This window comes from Amphiura filiformis, chromosome 18 (genome assembly GCF_039555335.1).
Source record: "Amphiura filiformis chromosome 18, Afil_fr2py, whole genome shotgun sequence".
NCBI lineage: Eukaryota > Metazoa > Echinodermata > Ophiuroidea > Amphilepidida > Amphiuridae > Amphiura > Amphiura filiformis.
The window spans coordinates 2,761,765-2,779,949 of record NC_092645.1 but is presented as its reverse complement, the minus strand read 5'-3'; the positions used below and the strand labels follow the sequence as shown (position 1 = coordinate 2,779,949).

The 18,185-nt window shown below is 37.1% G+C and overlaps 1 protein-coding gene across 1 annotated transcript in view; it reads left to right on the top strand.

The window, feature by feature from the left end:
• The window catches only part of LOC140139750 (CUB and sushi domain-containing protein 3-like), a 59,170-nt gene that overhangs the window by 36,472 nt on the left and 4,513 nt on the right, over nucleotides 1–18,185 (top strand). The window contains exons 13-16 of the mRNA XM_072161457.1: nucleotides 5,185–5,532; nucleotides 6,549–6,620; nucleotides 15,733–15,882; nucleotides 17,714–18,181. Coding sequence (XP_072017558.1) covers nucleotides 5,185–5,532; nucleotides 6,549–6,620; nucleotides 15,733–15,882; nucleotides 17,714–18,181 — 1,038 coding nt within the window. The remainder of the gene's footprint in view (nucleotides 1–5,184; nucleotides 5,533–6,548; nucleotides 6,621–15,732; nucleotides 15,883–17,713; nucleotides 18,182–18,185) is intronic.

Here is an 18,185-nt window from a genome sequence, read left to right as displayed (position 1 = left end):
CTGGATGAATAATCTACACCATGAGTCTGGTACAGTTACTGATGGTACTGATATTGCTAATACTATTAATAATTTCTTTGCAACTGTTGGCCAAAAATTGGCAAGCAAATTTGAAGGCATTGATGATACTATTGTGAACACTTCCGGTAGTAATAATTGTAAATCAGGTTTTCACTTTTGTCATATTACAACATGTCTGGTTTTGAAACAACTAAAGAAATTAAACCCCCATAAAGCAACTGGGCTTGACAATATTAGTGCACGCCTGCTGAAAGCTGGTGCAGAGCCTCTTTCAGCTCCATTAACCCACATTTTTAATTTGAGTGTTACAACTGGTACTGTTCCTTCCAAATGGAAAATTAGCAGGGTCACACCGTTGTTTAAAGATGGTCAACGTTCTTCTGTTGGAAACTACCGACCAATCTCTGTCATTCCTGTGGATAGTTCATGATCAGTTTTATGAATATCTCTCTAGTCATAACATGTTTTCAAGTGAACAATCAGGCTTCAGACCCAAACACTCGACTCAGACAACCCTTCTTGAGGTATCAGACTACATTCTGAAAAATATCGATGCTGGTCATCTTGTTGGTGCAGTATTTTTGGACCTCAAGAAGGCGTTTGATACGGTTTGTCATCCTATTCTTATTAGAAAGTTACAGGGTTTTAGTGTTGGGGGTCTGGAGCTTGATTGGTTCATCTCATATCTATCAAATAGAAAGCAAATTACTCAAATTGGCACTACCATTTCAGATGTTGCTAGTGTAAATTATAGGGTGCCGCAGGGATCCATACTAGGCCCTCTTCTATTCACATTGTACATAAATAGTCTGCCTGCTGTGGTTTCTCTTTTGCCATGTAAAATCAATCTTTATGCAGATGACACTGCTGTTTTTTTGTGCCGGTAAATCAGCTGTTGAAATTGCTAAAAATCTCACTGCATATAATGACTAGAGTTGCAATTTGGATGGAAGAAAATGGACTTACTCTGAATGTATCAAAAACAAAATCTATGCTTTTTGGGTCTCATTTTAAACTAAATAAAGCTGCCCCTCTCAGTGTATATATTAGAGATGATCAAATTGAAACAGTGCCCTCTTTTAAATACCTTGGCTTACATTTTGATCAAACCCTATCCTGGAATGTTCATGTTGATAATGTTATTAAATCTGTGGTGAAATACATTGGGTTGTTCTACAGAATAAGAAAGTATCTGTCTCAGGAAATTCTTACCATTTTACACAATTCCCTTTTATTGCCAAGAATTGATTACTGTGATATTGTATGGGGCAACTGCAGCAAGCATTTATGTGACAGAATAGAGCGCCTCCAAACAAGATCAGCCAGGGCTATTCTAAGGAATCCAATTCGCACAAGTAATGAGTATCTTCGTAAAAAGATGGGGTGAGAAACTTTGGAAAAGCGCAGAAATTACCATCTCAATCTTGCTGTTTTTAAATGTCTTTCTGGGCTGGTCCCAAATGCTTTGTGCAATCATTTTTCACTTGTAGGGAATTCACACACTCTCAATACTCGCTCGAGTGCTCACGGGAAAATTAGACCCATTAGGCCTTTTCTTGAATATGGCAGGCGCTCATTTCAATATAGGGGGGCTCTTGCTTGGAATCAACTCCACAATTCAATAATTTCTCCGTTACCAACCAGCACTGGTGTTTTTAAATCAAGATTCTATCCAAAATAGTAGGTCTATTAATAAATCTCTTGCCACCAAACATTGGTTTAAAAATTTTAGGCTCTTTTGTTGAGTATTTTTAAATAATAGGCATTGCAATGATTGTTACAGGATCAACTTTTGCCAAATTTCTTTTGTTTAAATTTTATTGAGTTTTCTATTAATGCTGTTTGATTATTGTGTTCTATCCTAGCCACTAAGTTTTTATCAATTTCCTTTGATTATTTGAATGTAGTTTGTTGTATTTTGAAATCCTGATTTTAAATTTTTATGCTGGCATAATGTTCTATCATTTTAAAACTTAAATGCTCATAGTGCAATAAGAAATAATAATAATAATATTAATTTTGTCAATGTATTTGAAAATGTAGTATAATTAATGCAATATAGTGTGTGCTATGTATTATTTTTACCTATAAGTGTTTTGTAATTATTTATTTGTATTTTTAGTATGTAATAACTGGGCCATATATGGAAGAACAGGGAATACTTAAATTTTCCCTGAATATGGACCCAGTATAAAGAAGAAATAAACAAACAAACAAACAAACAAACAAGAGGTTGAAATAAACTTCATTTCGCAAACTCTCTAAATAGCTGTCGATGTATACTTCTTTAGGCCTGGGTGCTTAGTCTCGCCGATTAACTCTTCGGCGTGCCCGGAACCTAAGCCGCAGACCCACGCCGATGCACATATGCTGAGAAATAAAATACTGTTGCGATATGCACTAACAAAATGTGTGTCTGCTCGATGAAAATCCATGTTCAGTCACCCGTTCATCGGCTTGATCGGCCCAACTCCTGCATTTTTCGCAACCGGCTTATAACACTTGACAACAATACCTTTACAAAATAGTACCCTTAACGCGGCTGTGTACTCTAGACATTGTTTCTTTTGCGAAATTGAGCTTTTTTGAAATGTATTTACTTTGTTATGTTTTTATAAATATATACAAGGAAAGAAAATCCGGATTTGTTAACACCAACTGCTCTATTTTATGGATTTTATTTCACTATTTCACTCGTTTCCGCAATTTAAAAGGAAAGAAAATCTTTGTTGTACCATCGGGGTACACGCGCGCAACAACGCATCGCTACGCATACGCAACGCTTATCTGCATGCGCGGCGCATCTTATGGAAGCACAACGGAAGCACCGATTTCACAAAAACCTAGCGGTCAAATGGGCTCCGTTTTAGCTGATAAAATGTCAATTTTTTAAAGTTCTTTCCGCCGATTTAAACATCAAGATATGAATAGATTTCGCCCAAACTTCTCAAGGGGCTGTGGATTTACCCGATGTTTACGTAATGTAAAGTAGAAAAACGAGAACTGCCGCATTCTCTTGGGAGCTTCGATCTAAGTGCAAAATGTGACCACTTTAAACTTCAACGGCCTTTATTTCAATGTTCATTTTCTCGGTAAAATGACGATTTAGGTACACGATAACTCAATAAAATACAGCATCTACTGGTAAGCAATTATATGCTCATCATAAAAAGCATGATTGGCTTAAGAAACGGTTTTCTCATTTTTTTATATTTAGGTCTATTTTCCATTTTAGGCATCATTTTGTGCAAATGGGCGTTTGTCAATTTAAAAAGTTCATTTTGATGCCATATATGGTCAATATCTCAAAATATAAGGCCAATATCAAAAAACTAAAAAAACCGTTTTTAGAATGGTGCCTCAAGATTACGAAAAAACAAAACAAATTTTTTTGGGAAAGATTGTTTTTTTGTTATGATGTACCGAACAAAAAATGCCAAAAATTCTTTATTTTGTGATTTTCTTCATAATTATTGTTTTTACACCAAATCTGTATTTATATTGAGGTTCATTGATGTATTGCCTTTATAAAATTGTATACTTTTATATGTCTTGCGTGAATAATTACAAAGTTATGGCACTTTTACTACATGCATGTCTGAGAGTACACAGCTGCCTTAAGTGCGTTGATTCTTTGCCGGATTATTCGACACAATTATAAAGGATGTGTTACATGTGTGCAGTTATGTTTCTTGGGGAGATGGTGGAGCATGAAGGGAAGGTTCCAATTGAGGTGAGGTGTTTGTGTGATGATGAAGGGTTGAGTTGGCGACGAAATAGGTTTGAGAAGACGAGTGCTATTTATATACATGTGGATATGGATGTATCGCACGGTTGTTTGATGTGATCATTTATTAGTTTTTCAAACAAAACATCATGCACAACCCAATTTTAGGCTTAAACAGCTTAAGCGGTATTATGCTAATGTATGCAGATGCTTTTGAGTCATTTTCAACTTTATTTTCCCCTTATGTACAACATTATTCACTTTCACAGCATTTTGTAAGCTTTTTCGGATATTATAATGTATCTATTTATCTTCAGTGAATAGATTCATCAGGTTTGTGAGACATATCAATTGGAATTTTGGCTTGACAAAACCAGTAAGTTTTTACTTACTCTAATATTTCGTCCTACACGTCGGAGGACTTCTTCAGATGTGAAGCATCTGATCCACTTTCCCGGGAAACTGACTTCCGGTTGTGATTGGTCTTGTATCCAGTCTTTAAAAGTGGGTCATATACGTGACTTAGGAAACAAGAGAGACAAACTAAAGACAGGCAATTGTATTTATGAGATCGGCTGCCAAAATTGCGATCTAAGTTACGTTGGTGAAACCTCTCGTTTGTTCGGGATTAGGCTTGCAGAACATCAAGCGGAGGTTAGGAAAGCGAATGAGAAAAGGTTCACTCGGTCAGAGCGTAGGGCATCAGAGCAAGAACAAACAACGTCAGCCATATCGGATCATGTTGCTAGAGAAAATCATATTGTCAACTGGGATGACTGCAAGATACTTGGCAGAGAGCATATCAGAAGATCCAGAGAAGTACGAGAAGCGATTGAGATCAGAAAGAGCGGGCCAAAGACCATGAATAGAGAGGAAGGCACTTATTTCCTAAGTCACGTATATGACCCACTTTTAAAGACTGGATACAAGACCAATCACAACCGGAAGTCAGTTTCCCGGGAAAGTGGATCAGATGCTTCACATCTGAAGAAGTCCTCCGACGTGTAGGACGAAATATTAGAGTAAGTAAAAACTTACTGGTTTTGTCAAGCAAAAATTCCAATTGGTATATATTTATGTGAAGATTGGTGGCGCTATCTAAAAACTGGCTTTTAATACAAATAATTCCTTTTATTTTTTGATGAAATATGTTTATAAAATTTCTTTGTTGCTTGTTTCACCTATTCCACCTGTTTTAATGGCAGTATTGATTACCTGCAATTTCAGAAATATGATTTCTGATAAATAGCGCCACCTATAGTTTGCATTTACTTAATAATGAAGCCATTTCTATATACATCAAACAACCGTGATCGTCAGGCCAACTGATCCTACGGCGACATAAGAATAATATGAATACGGGGTAAGAAAGCTTGTAACACACTTACTTGAATTTGTTATAACCATAACATGTTTTCATCTATAATTTCACACAGATTGTCCCAAAGAGGAAACTCATTTATCTTTAAACACATCTATCACCATACAATCACCCGGCTACCCTGCATATTGTCCGGTCAACATTACATGTGAGTGGACAGTAACACCATCAGCTATGAGGAGGGTACTAGTGCATTTCTTGGACATCAGTCTTCAATCAGATGAAATATTGTATGTTGGAACTCGGGCAAATTCCAGGGCTCTTGCTTATTCTGGTTACACGGCTGACGTCGACGCAAGTATCATATCGGCCATTAATGAAAGTTTACTATTTGAAATCACAACAGACAAAACTGGCTACCGTCGTGGATTCTCATTATTAGTAACAGATGTAGAAGATGGAGGTAAGAAACAAATAAGCCGAATAAATTTTTAATTTTTTTATCAAGCTTGCTATTATTTATTACAGATAGCTTTTGATTAGAACCCTCATATTTAGTTAGAAAGTCCAGACCAACCAGTGCTAGCCCCATTTAGCAGAAAGCCTCTAGTAATAACTTGCCGAAAGCAAGCCTCAAGTAGACATTGTTTATCTAGAATGTCCCATTCATAGATCTAGACTAATACAGACTATTTATCAACAGTCCCCGTGCTTTGTAAGCTGTGAATTCTCGCATATTCATGATCGTGCGTGTCTAACAATCACGCCAGCGTTGAATGCCTTCGCGTAAACGCGATAGAGCGTTGCGTATCTTTGCTTAAAAATACGTAGTATGTGCGTAGCGGTTTCGTATGTTACACTCCATTGAACGATCGGCCCTCATTATCGGGTGATGCTGAGACTTCGACTGTTTGATTTTTGTCTGTATATCTTCAGTCCATTTTCCTATTTTCGCTAGCCCAAACGACTATGACCAGAAAGCCCCTGGTAATAGCCTTGAGTAGACACTGTTACATAGAAAGTCCCAGTTGTCTAGAAACCCCAATCACAGACGCACGAGGTTCATTCTTTAAATTAGAGACATAGGGGATATGTCAGGCATTTGGTCTCCGGGCTTTTTCGTTATTGGGTAGAACATTTGGCTTTAGAGCAAAAGTATGTCACAGAAGCATGATTCTTGATCAGTCAAGTCCGGCTGCCTGCTTGGTGGGATAGTGGATAGTTTTTGTCTGACCGTCATCTGCTTTTGAAACTCAATTTGGGAGTCTTTAAGCCTAACCCTAAGCACGAAATATTATTAGGTGTTATAAACGTATCTGGGAGGAAAGGTTAGACGTTAACATACTATCAAACAGTGTTAGTTTTAATAATGGTCAAAATGCTGAATGATAATCAGCTAATTAACTGTTAAAACTTAATGCTATGTAGGGATTGTTCTTGTTTTTGACATTTCTAATGAAAAGTATTTTCATCACCTAGATTATGCTCTTTGCGAAAATGGTTTGGAGATCATCCACGACTCATCCACCTGCTATGGATCCATGGAAGACGGTAAGTGTTATGATTTGGCTGATGTAACTCCCTCCCTTAATCCAATAACACCCAACACAGGGGTGCCTTCTACAGCAGTACCCGCCATACGTTTCTAGAATGCTGCTAAAATAAGAACATTTTTAAAGCTAATTTATTGCACATTCTAGGGAAGCGTGGTTGCCTTTTTGAAATCGCCGAGTGGGAGGGTTTTCAATGAAATATTTTTGTGTTAAAACTGAAGCATCCTATATATAAAAGAATATGTGAATATTAACTGCACATCATGTATAACGATTCGTGATACCCAATCGTGCTAAATTTTATGTGGTTTAGGAGGCAGAGAATTTTATTTCAATTTTATATACGCCAACATATTTTTTGAATTTAGTCAAAATTAGCACTCAATTGATGGTGAAAATTTTATGTAAATTTTACATAGGTCCCGACTAAAGATTACTGTTTCGTCTTTATGGGAATCTAATCTTTTAATATCTGAAAGAAACTTTTGGGACCTACGCGGACTTTTCATATAAATTGCAAAAATTCAGACTGTCTTACAAGTAAAATGGTAGGCTGGCTGGGCTCCATACCTCGCAACGACACGATGTCCTGCAGAGCACGTGGCCGAAATCAAAATCGATTTTTGTATTGTATATGCATCATAGGACCCTCGTATTAATTGTCTGTATGCGCTTGTATGGTTTTCCACCCGAATTTTTCAAAAACAGTCCAATTAATGAGTTGAGTGATATTTTGGTGAAGTTTTGCAACCTGATCTTGACCACTGGATCATTTCCACTCCAATGGGCATCCAGTCTTATTATTCCTATTTTTAAAAAGGGGAATAAAACTGATCCAGCAAATTACCGTGGTATTTCTTTACTTCCTATAATGAGTAAAGTTTTTTCTAAAGTTTTGCTCGAAAGGTTAAACTTTTGGGCTGAGGCTGAAAATGTTTTCCATCAAGAACAGGCCGGCTTCCGTAAAGGTTTCAGAACCACAGATAATGTTTTTATATTGGATACAGTTATCAATAAATATCTTTCATGGAAGCGTGGAAGGGTCTATATAGGCTTTGTAGATTTTCGTAAAGCTTTTGATTTAATAAATCATGATGCTCTATTATTTAAGCTGAAACGATATGGTATTACTGGTAATGTTCTTAATGTTTTGAGTTCAATGTATATGCAATTAAATGCTTGTGTCAGAACATCTACAAGTATAACAAATGTTTTTTCTTGTAAGGCTGGAGTTCAGCAAGGTTCTTTGCTGTCACCATTTTTATTCAAACTTTTATAAACGATTTGAGTACACGACTGAACTCTGACGACACTGAAAAAGTGCAGATAAATCAATGTTTTATCAGTCATCTACTATTTGCTGATGACTTAGCTCTTATAAGTGGCACTATCTTTGGTCTACAAAAACAACTTGATGTTCTAGCAGAATATTGTCATGAATGGGGCCTTTCAGTAAATATAGATAAAACTAAAATCATGGTATTTAAACGAGGTGGTGTTCTTAAACGTGCTGAGAAATGGTTTTATAAGGGAACAAGAATAGAAGTGGTCAATACCTTCAAGTACCTAGGTAATGTGTTTTCAAGTAATGGGAACTGGCTTAATGCACAGAAATCCACTGCATCGCAAGCTAACAAAGCTTTCTTTGGTCTCATAAAGATTTTGAAAAGCTATAGTCCTCTCCCTGTAGATGTTCTATTCAAGATTTTTGACACAAAAATAAGACCTATACTCCTTTTCGGTAGTGAACTTTGGGGAACATCTGAGTCCCAGATAATTGAAAGAGTACATATTAAGTTTTGTCGTTATGTTCTTGGTGTATCTAAATCATGTAAATCTATCCCACACTGTGCCATTCGTGGTGAACTTAGTAGAAATGCACTGTTGGTAAATTCACTTATTAACTGTATTAAGTATTGGTTTTACATTTTATCACTGGATAATAACAGGTTTTTAAGACAAAGTTATGAGTTTCAATACAAAAAGGCAGAGAATGGTAAAGAATGCTGGGCTATGAAGATCAAAAATATTCTGTACTCTTACGGTTTTGGTGAAATATGGATTGCTCAAGGTGTTGACAATGTAAATTATTTTATTGATGTTTTCAAACAGAGATGTAAAGATATTGATATACAAAATTGGCGAAATGCATTAAGTACATATTCATCACTTACATTTTATACTCAAATCAAAGAAAATCTAGTGGTGGAAGACTATTTATTGTGGCTGGAGAAACCATTTCATAAAATACTTCTGACCAAAGCCAGATTGGGTGTTCTTGAGTTAGAATATGTTCGTGGAATATGGTTTAAGGTTCCTCGAAATTTACGTATTTGTAAAATCTGCCACACTTGTGAAATTGAAGATTTGTATCATTTTGTATTAAAATGTCCTGCTTATGCTAATGAAAGAAATCGCTTATTGCCAGAGTGTATTCCAAATTTCAATTATTTTATTACTCTATTTCAGTCTAGAAATCAACAAACTATAATTTCATTATCAAAATTTATTTTTAATGCTCATAAAATCAGGCAAACTCTTTTGCCCCTGGTGATGGGTAAATATATTGTACTGTACTTTATTGTATTGTAAGGCCGAAGGCCTATATATACTGAGAAATAAAATCTCTCCATATGGAGAGAACTGAACTGAACTGAACTGATAATTCAACAATATTAATAATGGTAGCTCTATTATAATACACATTAATGTTTTAAGCAGATAACATTCAAAAATATGGTACGTTTTCTGTCTTTGCTTGTCACGTGGTATGTTGAAGCAATTAAGTTGCGATTATATGTTTAAATTTTCACGATGACACCAACAAGTCCTTGTGACCGAGCGGTCTAAGACGCTGGTGATATGTCGATACTGTATACATGATAGCGTCGCAGTGCAGCGTGGGTTTTTTTCTAATTTCATATTATGTTAGGGAAATGTGGCTTGGAGAATGTATGTATCTGGTATGGCGAAGAGTGGTGTGGGTGTGTGCCTCCCATTTATCGGAACGGGGCGGGCACCTCCAACCGAACCACTCGGAATGAGCTAGCGGTTTGGAGTACATTAATAATTTAAAATAGTGCTTGCAAGGCGACCAGAGTGTAAACACAAAGAGGGAGTAAAAGGGCGAAAAGCACATGGCACCCAAGACATAACTGGAAACCAGCAACCCTGCAATTCGGCAAATCGCCTCCAAGATCGTACATATTTCTGAAACTTGCGATCCAAAGTTATATCAAAAAGCGTGGAAATGCACTCCATATCATGTCGCACATTCCCGTACCAACCTTTCCACTAAGAACCATACAACACGTAACTTAATTAAAGACATTTATATAAAGCGCCATACAAGGAACACAGCGCTGAACAAAAAGAACATAAATTTACAAAGCAAAATCAATACAAAATAACAACACAGTTATAACGGGTTAAAAAAAAAAAAAAAAAATTACAAAACAGTTCTTTGCATAACTTGAAATACATTTTGGTAGATTTGAAAAACTCAAAAATCTGTGAATAGACGGACAAAAATAATCACATTTTCCAAAAATGATGCTTTCAAAAAGAAGTCAACCATGCAACCATCATTCAGTACAAAACAATGATTCGTTGAAATGAAGTTTTTAATCAGCAGCTGTTTCAAAATGCTAAAATCTCTTGGGAGGAGAAACCAGTAATCCATGCATACATTTGACCAAAACGGTGAACATTTACTTGTAATGGGTAGGCCCAGAGCTACCTGACATTCAAGTTCATGTTTGTGGTGTTGCCAAACTTTTGAGAGACCTTAATCCTCATAAAACATCTGGTCCGGACGGCATAACATCAAGACTTTTGACTGAGGTGGCAGATGAGATTGCACCTGCACTGGCACTTCTCTTCAAGGCAACCCTGAATCAAGGTTGCATCCCAGCTGTTTGGAAGGAGGGATTGATAACACCTGTCTTTAAGAAAGGAGATCGTAGCACTGCATCAAACTACAGGCCTATCTCCCTGACATCAATATGCTGCAAAATTCAGGTGCACATCATCCATAGTAGCATTATGGCCCATCTAGATACACACAAGATCTTATCAGATGACCAACATGGTTTTCGCAAGCGCCGCTCCTGCGAGACTCAGCTCATACTTACTCTGAACGACCTTGCAAAGGGATTGAACTCCAAACAGCAGATTGATGCAGTACTACTTGACTTTTCAAAGGCTTTTGACAGAGTTCCTCACCAACACCTACTTCTGAAACTGCATTTCTATGGTATCCGTGGCCAAGTACTACACTGGATCAGAGACTTTCTCACTGGCCGCACCCAGCGTGTCTTGGTTGAGGGTCAGTCTTCAACCACTTCAAGTGTTACCTCTGGTGTACCACAGGGCACAGTCCTGGGCCCTCTGCTGTTTTTGGTCTTTATCAATGACCTCCCTTCGATGGCTTCATCTACTACCAGAATGTTTGCAGATGATTGCCTTATGTATCGCACCATTCATGATACTTCTGATACTTCTGATGCTGCAGCCTTGCAAGCAGACTTAGACAACTTACAGCAGTGGGAACAGGACTGGCTGATGGATTTCAACCCAAGTAAATGCGAAGTCATCACCATCTCCAACAAGAGAAACTGCATCTCATTTCCATATACCATTCACAATGAAACCCTCAAGAAAACAGACTGTGCCAAATACCTTGGTGTAAACATTACCAGCAACCTGTCTTGGGGCACCCATGTAGATAAAATCTGCAAGAAAGCCAACAGCACTCAAGCATTTCTTCAGCGAAACATCAGAAGCTGCCCACAAAAGATCAAAGCCAGATGTTATACTACACTTGTCAGGCCATTGCTTGAATTCTCCTCAGCTGCATGGGCTCTCATTATAAATCCGACATCAATAAGCTGGAGTCAGTTCAGAGGCGTGCAGCCCGTTTTGTGATGAGGGACTATCACCGCACGAGCAGTGTATCAAACATGCTCAGGCAGCTTAACTGGCCAACTCCCCAGCAACGCAGAGACACGTCCAAGCTTGTGATGTTGTACAAGAGCTATTATGGTCTTGTTGACATACCACCATGCCACCTTGTGCTGCTGTCATCACGTACAAGAGGTCACAACCTAAGATTTGTGATCCTCGAGCCTCCATCTTGGTGTACCAACATGCATTCTTCCCCAGTACCATCCGGATGTGGAATGCTCTTCCAGCTTCCTTGGTCACCGCTCCATCCTGTGAGGCATTCAGAGGAGGCCTGGCCAACATCATCCCTTAAGCATCATTGGAGTTTTTAGTCGCACTGTACAGCACCTTCATCTATTTTCTGCACCTTTTGTGTTTTTCTGCACCGCACTTGCTCCATGGATGTGATAATACTCGGCCACCGAGGGATACATCTCACCACAAAGAAGAAGAAGCATCTTGATCTAAAGTGATGGCATTCTTGGATAAAGGCGTAACAATCATGATGTGGTCACAACAGATTGGTTGCAGTTAAGAGGACATAAGCGGTAAAATGGCAAGCCTTGAAGCCAAATTGCTGCTTGTATATTAGCTGATGTGAGTCTAGGTGGCACCACATAGCTTCGTATATCAGTCTCTCTATGACTTTGGACAGTATTGAGAATATTGATATTTGTCCCCTTGCTTGTGGCATGGGATGACATTGGCAAACTTCCACTTGTTAGGGACATGACCTTTGTCAAAGCATAGTTGGAAGAGACGAGCAATTGGGGTTGCAAGCTCTGGGACAGCGGTTCTCAGCATAATGGATGGAATACCACCTGGTCCAGAGGCTTTGTTGATGTAAAGTTTCTTCAACTGTTCACTGCCTTACTTTAGCCAGAATACAGTGTTGGCAGTGGCACACTTGATAGCAGTCTTGGTTGTAAAATAGGGGACCGACCTACAGTTCTCAGCATGAGGGATGGTTAATTTCTCACAGAAGAATGTAGCAAAGCATTCGGCCTCTGATGTTATGTAGGTTCTGCCATCAAATTTGAGGACTGGTATTTCACTCTCCTTTGCCCATGAGTCTGTATGCAGTCTACCACTAAGTTTGATCCTGTCTGGAGCTCGTCTGTCATTTTCTTCTTAACTCTAGACTAGTGAGCAGATGCCGCTTTTCTTGACACAGATGTATACTCTGTCCAGGCTCTGTTATATTCAAGTCGGGTCTATAGGCGTAGATCCTGGGGGGGTGAAGGATAAACCCCTCATCCCCCCCCATGTTGACGCCTGTATGTAGGCCAAATTAACCTCATATTTGTCCATTTTATCCCCCAAAGTGCCAATTTATTCCACAAAGAGAAATGAGAAGGGAAAACGTTTCAGGGAGTCCGTCGGACGTGCTGGTTAGGAAAATAACACGTTCGAAGGCAAAGTCAAAGAGTATGTATTCTTGAGAGGACACTCTATTCACGTGGTTTCTTTTCCAACGCAAAAGTATCAGGAATTTTGGAGGTTTGCGAGTGAAGAGTGTCCGCACTATTGACTGGTTACGTAACTGTTATGAATAATTCACCTTTTCGGTAAATCCCATAAGCCTTTGCGAGTACACCTGAGAACTCGTCATTTGACGTCACGCCGACTTGCAATGCGCACTAACGATGTTCCATAAACGATGTGCGCATCGGCGCAGATCGGCGTGACGTCAAATGACGAGTTCTCAGGTGTACTCGCAAAGGGTTATGGGATTTACCGAAAAGGTGAATTTATTAGTTTTTTAATGCAATCGCCTCGATCCATAAACAGCGATTGGTGCATAATATGAAAGTACTTGCAATAGCAGTCCGGTGAGTTCAATGAACTACGCACTGAAACCGATGTAGTTTTGGCTCTCCATACACAGATGAACAAATACAATAGAAGAAGGTCAACACATATGACCTGCTTTAGTGACATGTTATATGGGTTGTACAAAAAGCTTAATATCGTAAAGATTAATTATTCGTTTGTGCATAATGACTGCACATTGAAGATGCAAAATATTAGAAGATGCAAATTTTAATTTAAACAAGAAATGGGATTTTGGCATACGGTATATGGAATAAAACGACTAATAAATTCTGTCATCATGGCGTCAGGTCAATGGTTCATCATATCCCGTATGTTTCTGTGAATTCATTAATATTTGATACCAATTTAGTTACCCATTTATCTGTACACATGCGGATCTGGGTTTTTTTGTATTAGGGGTCACTCTGCTATGCAAATGACATAGATACGGGGGGGGGGGAGATCAAAAATATTTGAAGGAAAAAGTCTGAGGTAAAATGTACGACAAGGCATGCACATTCCAAATATTTTGCTCACTCCGCGCGCATGAATGGTAAAATGATCTATTTAACTTGAAAATCCAAGAGCTTTAAGGATAGACGAGGTAGTGTTGGTCGAAGCAACCTAAAAATCGATTTTCATTATCTAGATCAATATATTATTGAAAATTAACACCTTGATGTTATGCAAAAGTGCATTCTACAAATCGTATACTTTGCAAACTTGCTTAATTTATTGTTGTTAATGAGTTATGTACGTTTTACAAAAGTGTTGTTGTTTCAGCCTTCTTTACAACGTAACTCAAGAACCGCAGCACCTATAAAAGTATATCTGTGATATTTTAATTCTTCTACACGCTCGCTATGAATTGAGCAATGCAGTTTTTGTCAAACATTACTACCATTCGTAAGATGCTGTGAACTACCAAATCACAACAGTTTAAAATAACTAATAACCTTAAAGTTGGATTACTCGACGTTTTTCTTTTTTCATCAAATAAAATAATAATCTCATTAATATCTTGGAAAATATATAAGTCTTGCAAAAATGGCTAATTTGGTTAAGTAATTTTGAAACAACCAAGTTAGATTGTTTTTACATTGATTTACTTCGTAACACAAATAACCACAACAAAACTCATTAATAATGGTAAAATGATCTATCTTGAGATTGTTTTGCGTGTTATCATTAATGCATTGTCTTGGCTGGTGAGGTAAAATGATCTAAACTAATTTTACCACATTATATACACGGATAGTGACAAAAAGTGTCAAGATAGGTTCTGCTATCTTCAAAACGAATCACCAACAGATAGAGCACCCTCACATTACCCAAGATATGGATTTATCTAAAAATTTCCAAATTTCAAGTTAGATCGTTTTACCAAATCAGGGCCGTATGTACTCTCAAGCTTCAAATCAACAAAATTTGCGCACTTTACAATCTGGATATCACACTATAACTCCAAAGAGTAATAACTTCAAATTGTAATTTATAGCTAATGAGTTAATAACATTATATTTTTGGTTTCCCTTTTAGGACATGAAGGAGGGGATCAAAAATTTGTAGACCATACAAAGGGGGTAGGGCAAAATATTCACCCTCTTTTTAGGAGGGACCTAAAATATTTTTGAGATAGCGCTTCACTGATGTAAATCCATGTGCTTTTAAGAGGTCTGTAAATGTATATGAGACACATGTTCAAAAAGGGTTCTGGTCTAAAATCAACTGGAGATACATTTAGTTCATGTCCAGATTTGCATAAAATCCCTATATCGTTTCATTACCCCTTATCTTTCGGTCAAAACAATATACTAGTACTCCAGGAGTAGTTTTGATCTGTTTCAAATCGTATGTAAGCCACTATAGGCATCTTCTAAGGCCTTTGCATGATGCCATTTTACGCAATATCACACAATTGACCAACGTTGCATGTTACTATTATTTAATCACTTAACACTTTAAAAAGTGTCATTATGTGTAATTATGAATTGTTTATCCCTATGTCACGAGCGAACCATGTGTTGCCCTAAACATGCTCTACTACGGAACATAGTTTTAACAATTTAAAATCGTCACATCTCACTGCGGTCAGTCAACATCCTACCTCTGGCAATATGCATGAGGTGTCACAAGATTTGGAATAGATAATAATGCAATACAAACCGTCCCTTCCAACTATGCTTTGACAAAGGTCATGTCCCTAACAAGTGGAAATTCGCAAAATTTAAACAATGAAAATAACTTTGCGTCACATTTCGAAGCTTTCATACTACTTTCTGAATGTCTTCTGATTGCGTTATTGAAATGGTTTTGCTTCCCCTTTTTTAAACCTTTCACCTTTTGCACAGACTCTTTCTGGCCCCCCTGGCTCTGGCCTTCTTCATCATATTATTCGGCATGCAATTTCGTGTGTTCTGACGGTGACTGCATACCAGAAGCTTGGCTATGTGATAGCATACCTGATTGTAATGGCAATGAAGATGAGGAATCATGCACCGGTAAGATATGGATTAAAACAGTGCATTTGAACAAACATGCAACTAACTAAATATTATTTCTATGATAATAATAAAAATAATGATAATAATATAATAATAATAATAATAATAATAATAATAATAATAATAATAATAATCATAATAATAATAATAATAATAATAATAATAATAATAATAATAATAATAATCTAACTACTGCTAATAATAATAATATTAATCACATTGAGCCGATACATTTTAAGTCTTGAATGAGGTGTTTGTTAATAGATTTTAAACACTTGAATAAATTGAGATATACATTTGCTTCATTTTAAGAAATTGCAAAAATAACTAATAGTATTAATTGTGATAAAAAATTTGCAGTAATTAATCTACACCTTAACTGTTAGAAGAAGAATTCGTCTGTTGGTTGTTTTTATTGTTTTTGTTCGTTACTTTGTACAACTTTCAACTGTCATTCTACCGGAGTCTCTATTATTTTGAACAACAATTTAAGAATTGGCAAAATAAACAATTTACTTATAGCTGGGAAATAGATCAACATAGTTCAGGGACAAATGAGTGAATGTTCTTAGTCATCCAGTAGTTTCAAACAGAGTTTTGGAATTAAATCTAATACTGGAACTTACTTTTGCTATTGCTACGTTGCGTCTGGAACCACTAAACTTCATCAGGCAACTGACCCGTTGGACTGGTCACGTGATAGTATTGGTCAACATAGGAGACCAAGTACCAATGAAGCGCAAAACTCCACTATTTACCTTCATTTAAAGGACACTGGACACTCAATTAAGAACGAGGAAGTTGTCATTCTTCATCAGGAGGAACAATAGCATAGGAGAGGCATTAAAGAAATCATTTGGGAACACATTGAGCAACCATCACTGAACAAGAAAGGGGGACTCCGCTTTAACTTATCTCATGCATGGGCCCGGGCCATCGGGACGATACCTAGCCGTCTATCACGTGACCAGTCCAACGGGTCAGTTGCCTGATGAAGTCTGGTGGTCCCAGACGCAACGTAGCAATAGTTGCAAAAAGTAAGTTCCAGTAGGCCTATTAGATTTAATTCCAAAACTCTATAATTCAGGGCCATTTAGTAAACATTAGAAATAATTAGTAAATACCTGGTCAAATATACTGGTTTTAGAAATTAATCTGTGAGTAATATGTACGTTATGATAAGAGTTACACAGTAAAAGTTCAAAACATTACCACTACCAAATACAAAAGCATTACCCTTCCTTTCTACCAATGGTGATTTTACTTTATTGCTTTTAAGTAACCAATCTACGCAAATTATTTATCGTTTGAAATGCATTTTTACTTATATTTCCCAGTTCTTTACTGGTCGTTCTCTTTTAAATTTTCCGATTAAATATATTCCAATATTCCATATTTTTTCAATATGTTACCTGCTTTTGCCAATTGAACAAAAGATTGAAAATATACAGTCTAAAAAAGTTTGAAAGTATGAAAATTTGACGTTTCGTATTGAATATAATAGACTTTTCCCCAAAAAAATGTATAACTTCAATATGAAATGTCAAAATTTTCAATTGATGGTCGGCTTTTCATCCCAGCTGCATACATTTTAAGTACATATCATTAGATTTATAAAGTTTACTTTGAGGGCTGTTAAATGTCAAATATCTAAAATATTTGATATTAGAAGGACATTATTCCTCGTATTCAGAATGCAATTCGATATGTCTGATGTGCTCTCAGGTCCCACAAAAATACGTGAAAACGTCGCTATCCGAGCCCTTAAATGATGATAAGAATATTGATTTTCGCTTTGTACCCCCTAAATATATTTTTACCCATATAGATGAATACGTATTAACAACCGAAGAAATGGAAGCTAGCCTTACAACTATAGATGAATACGTATTAACAACCGAAGAAATTGAAGCTAGCCTTACAACTATAGATGAATACGTATTAACAACCGAAGAAATTGAAGCTAGCCTTACAACTATAGATGAATACGTATCAATAACCGGAGAAATTGAGTCAACATCAACCGGGATTATGGAAACTGTCCAAACAAGAAATCAAGAAGGTAGAACCATTGTAGCATCGACAACCGAAACAAAGGAAGCCAATCTTAGAACCAGTAAAGGAACAGCCCGTGTAACAACAAGAGAGGAGATAAAAGCTGACCTAACAATGGTACAAGAAAGTGTCACAATTGTAGCTACAAAATCCGGAATATCAGAGACTGACATTACCAATACCAATGAGTTAGGAACTGTTGCAGCAACAACTAGGGCACTGACTACAACAATAATTCCAGGTAA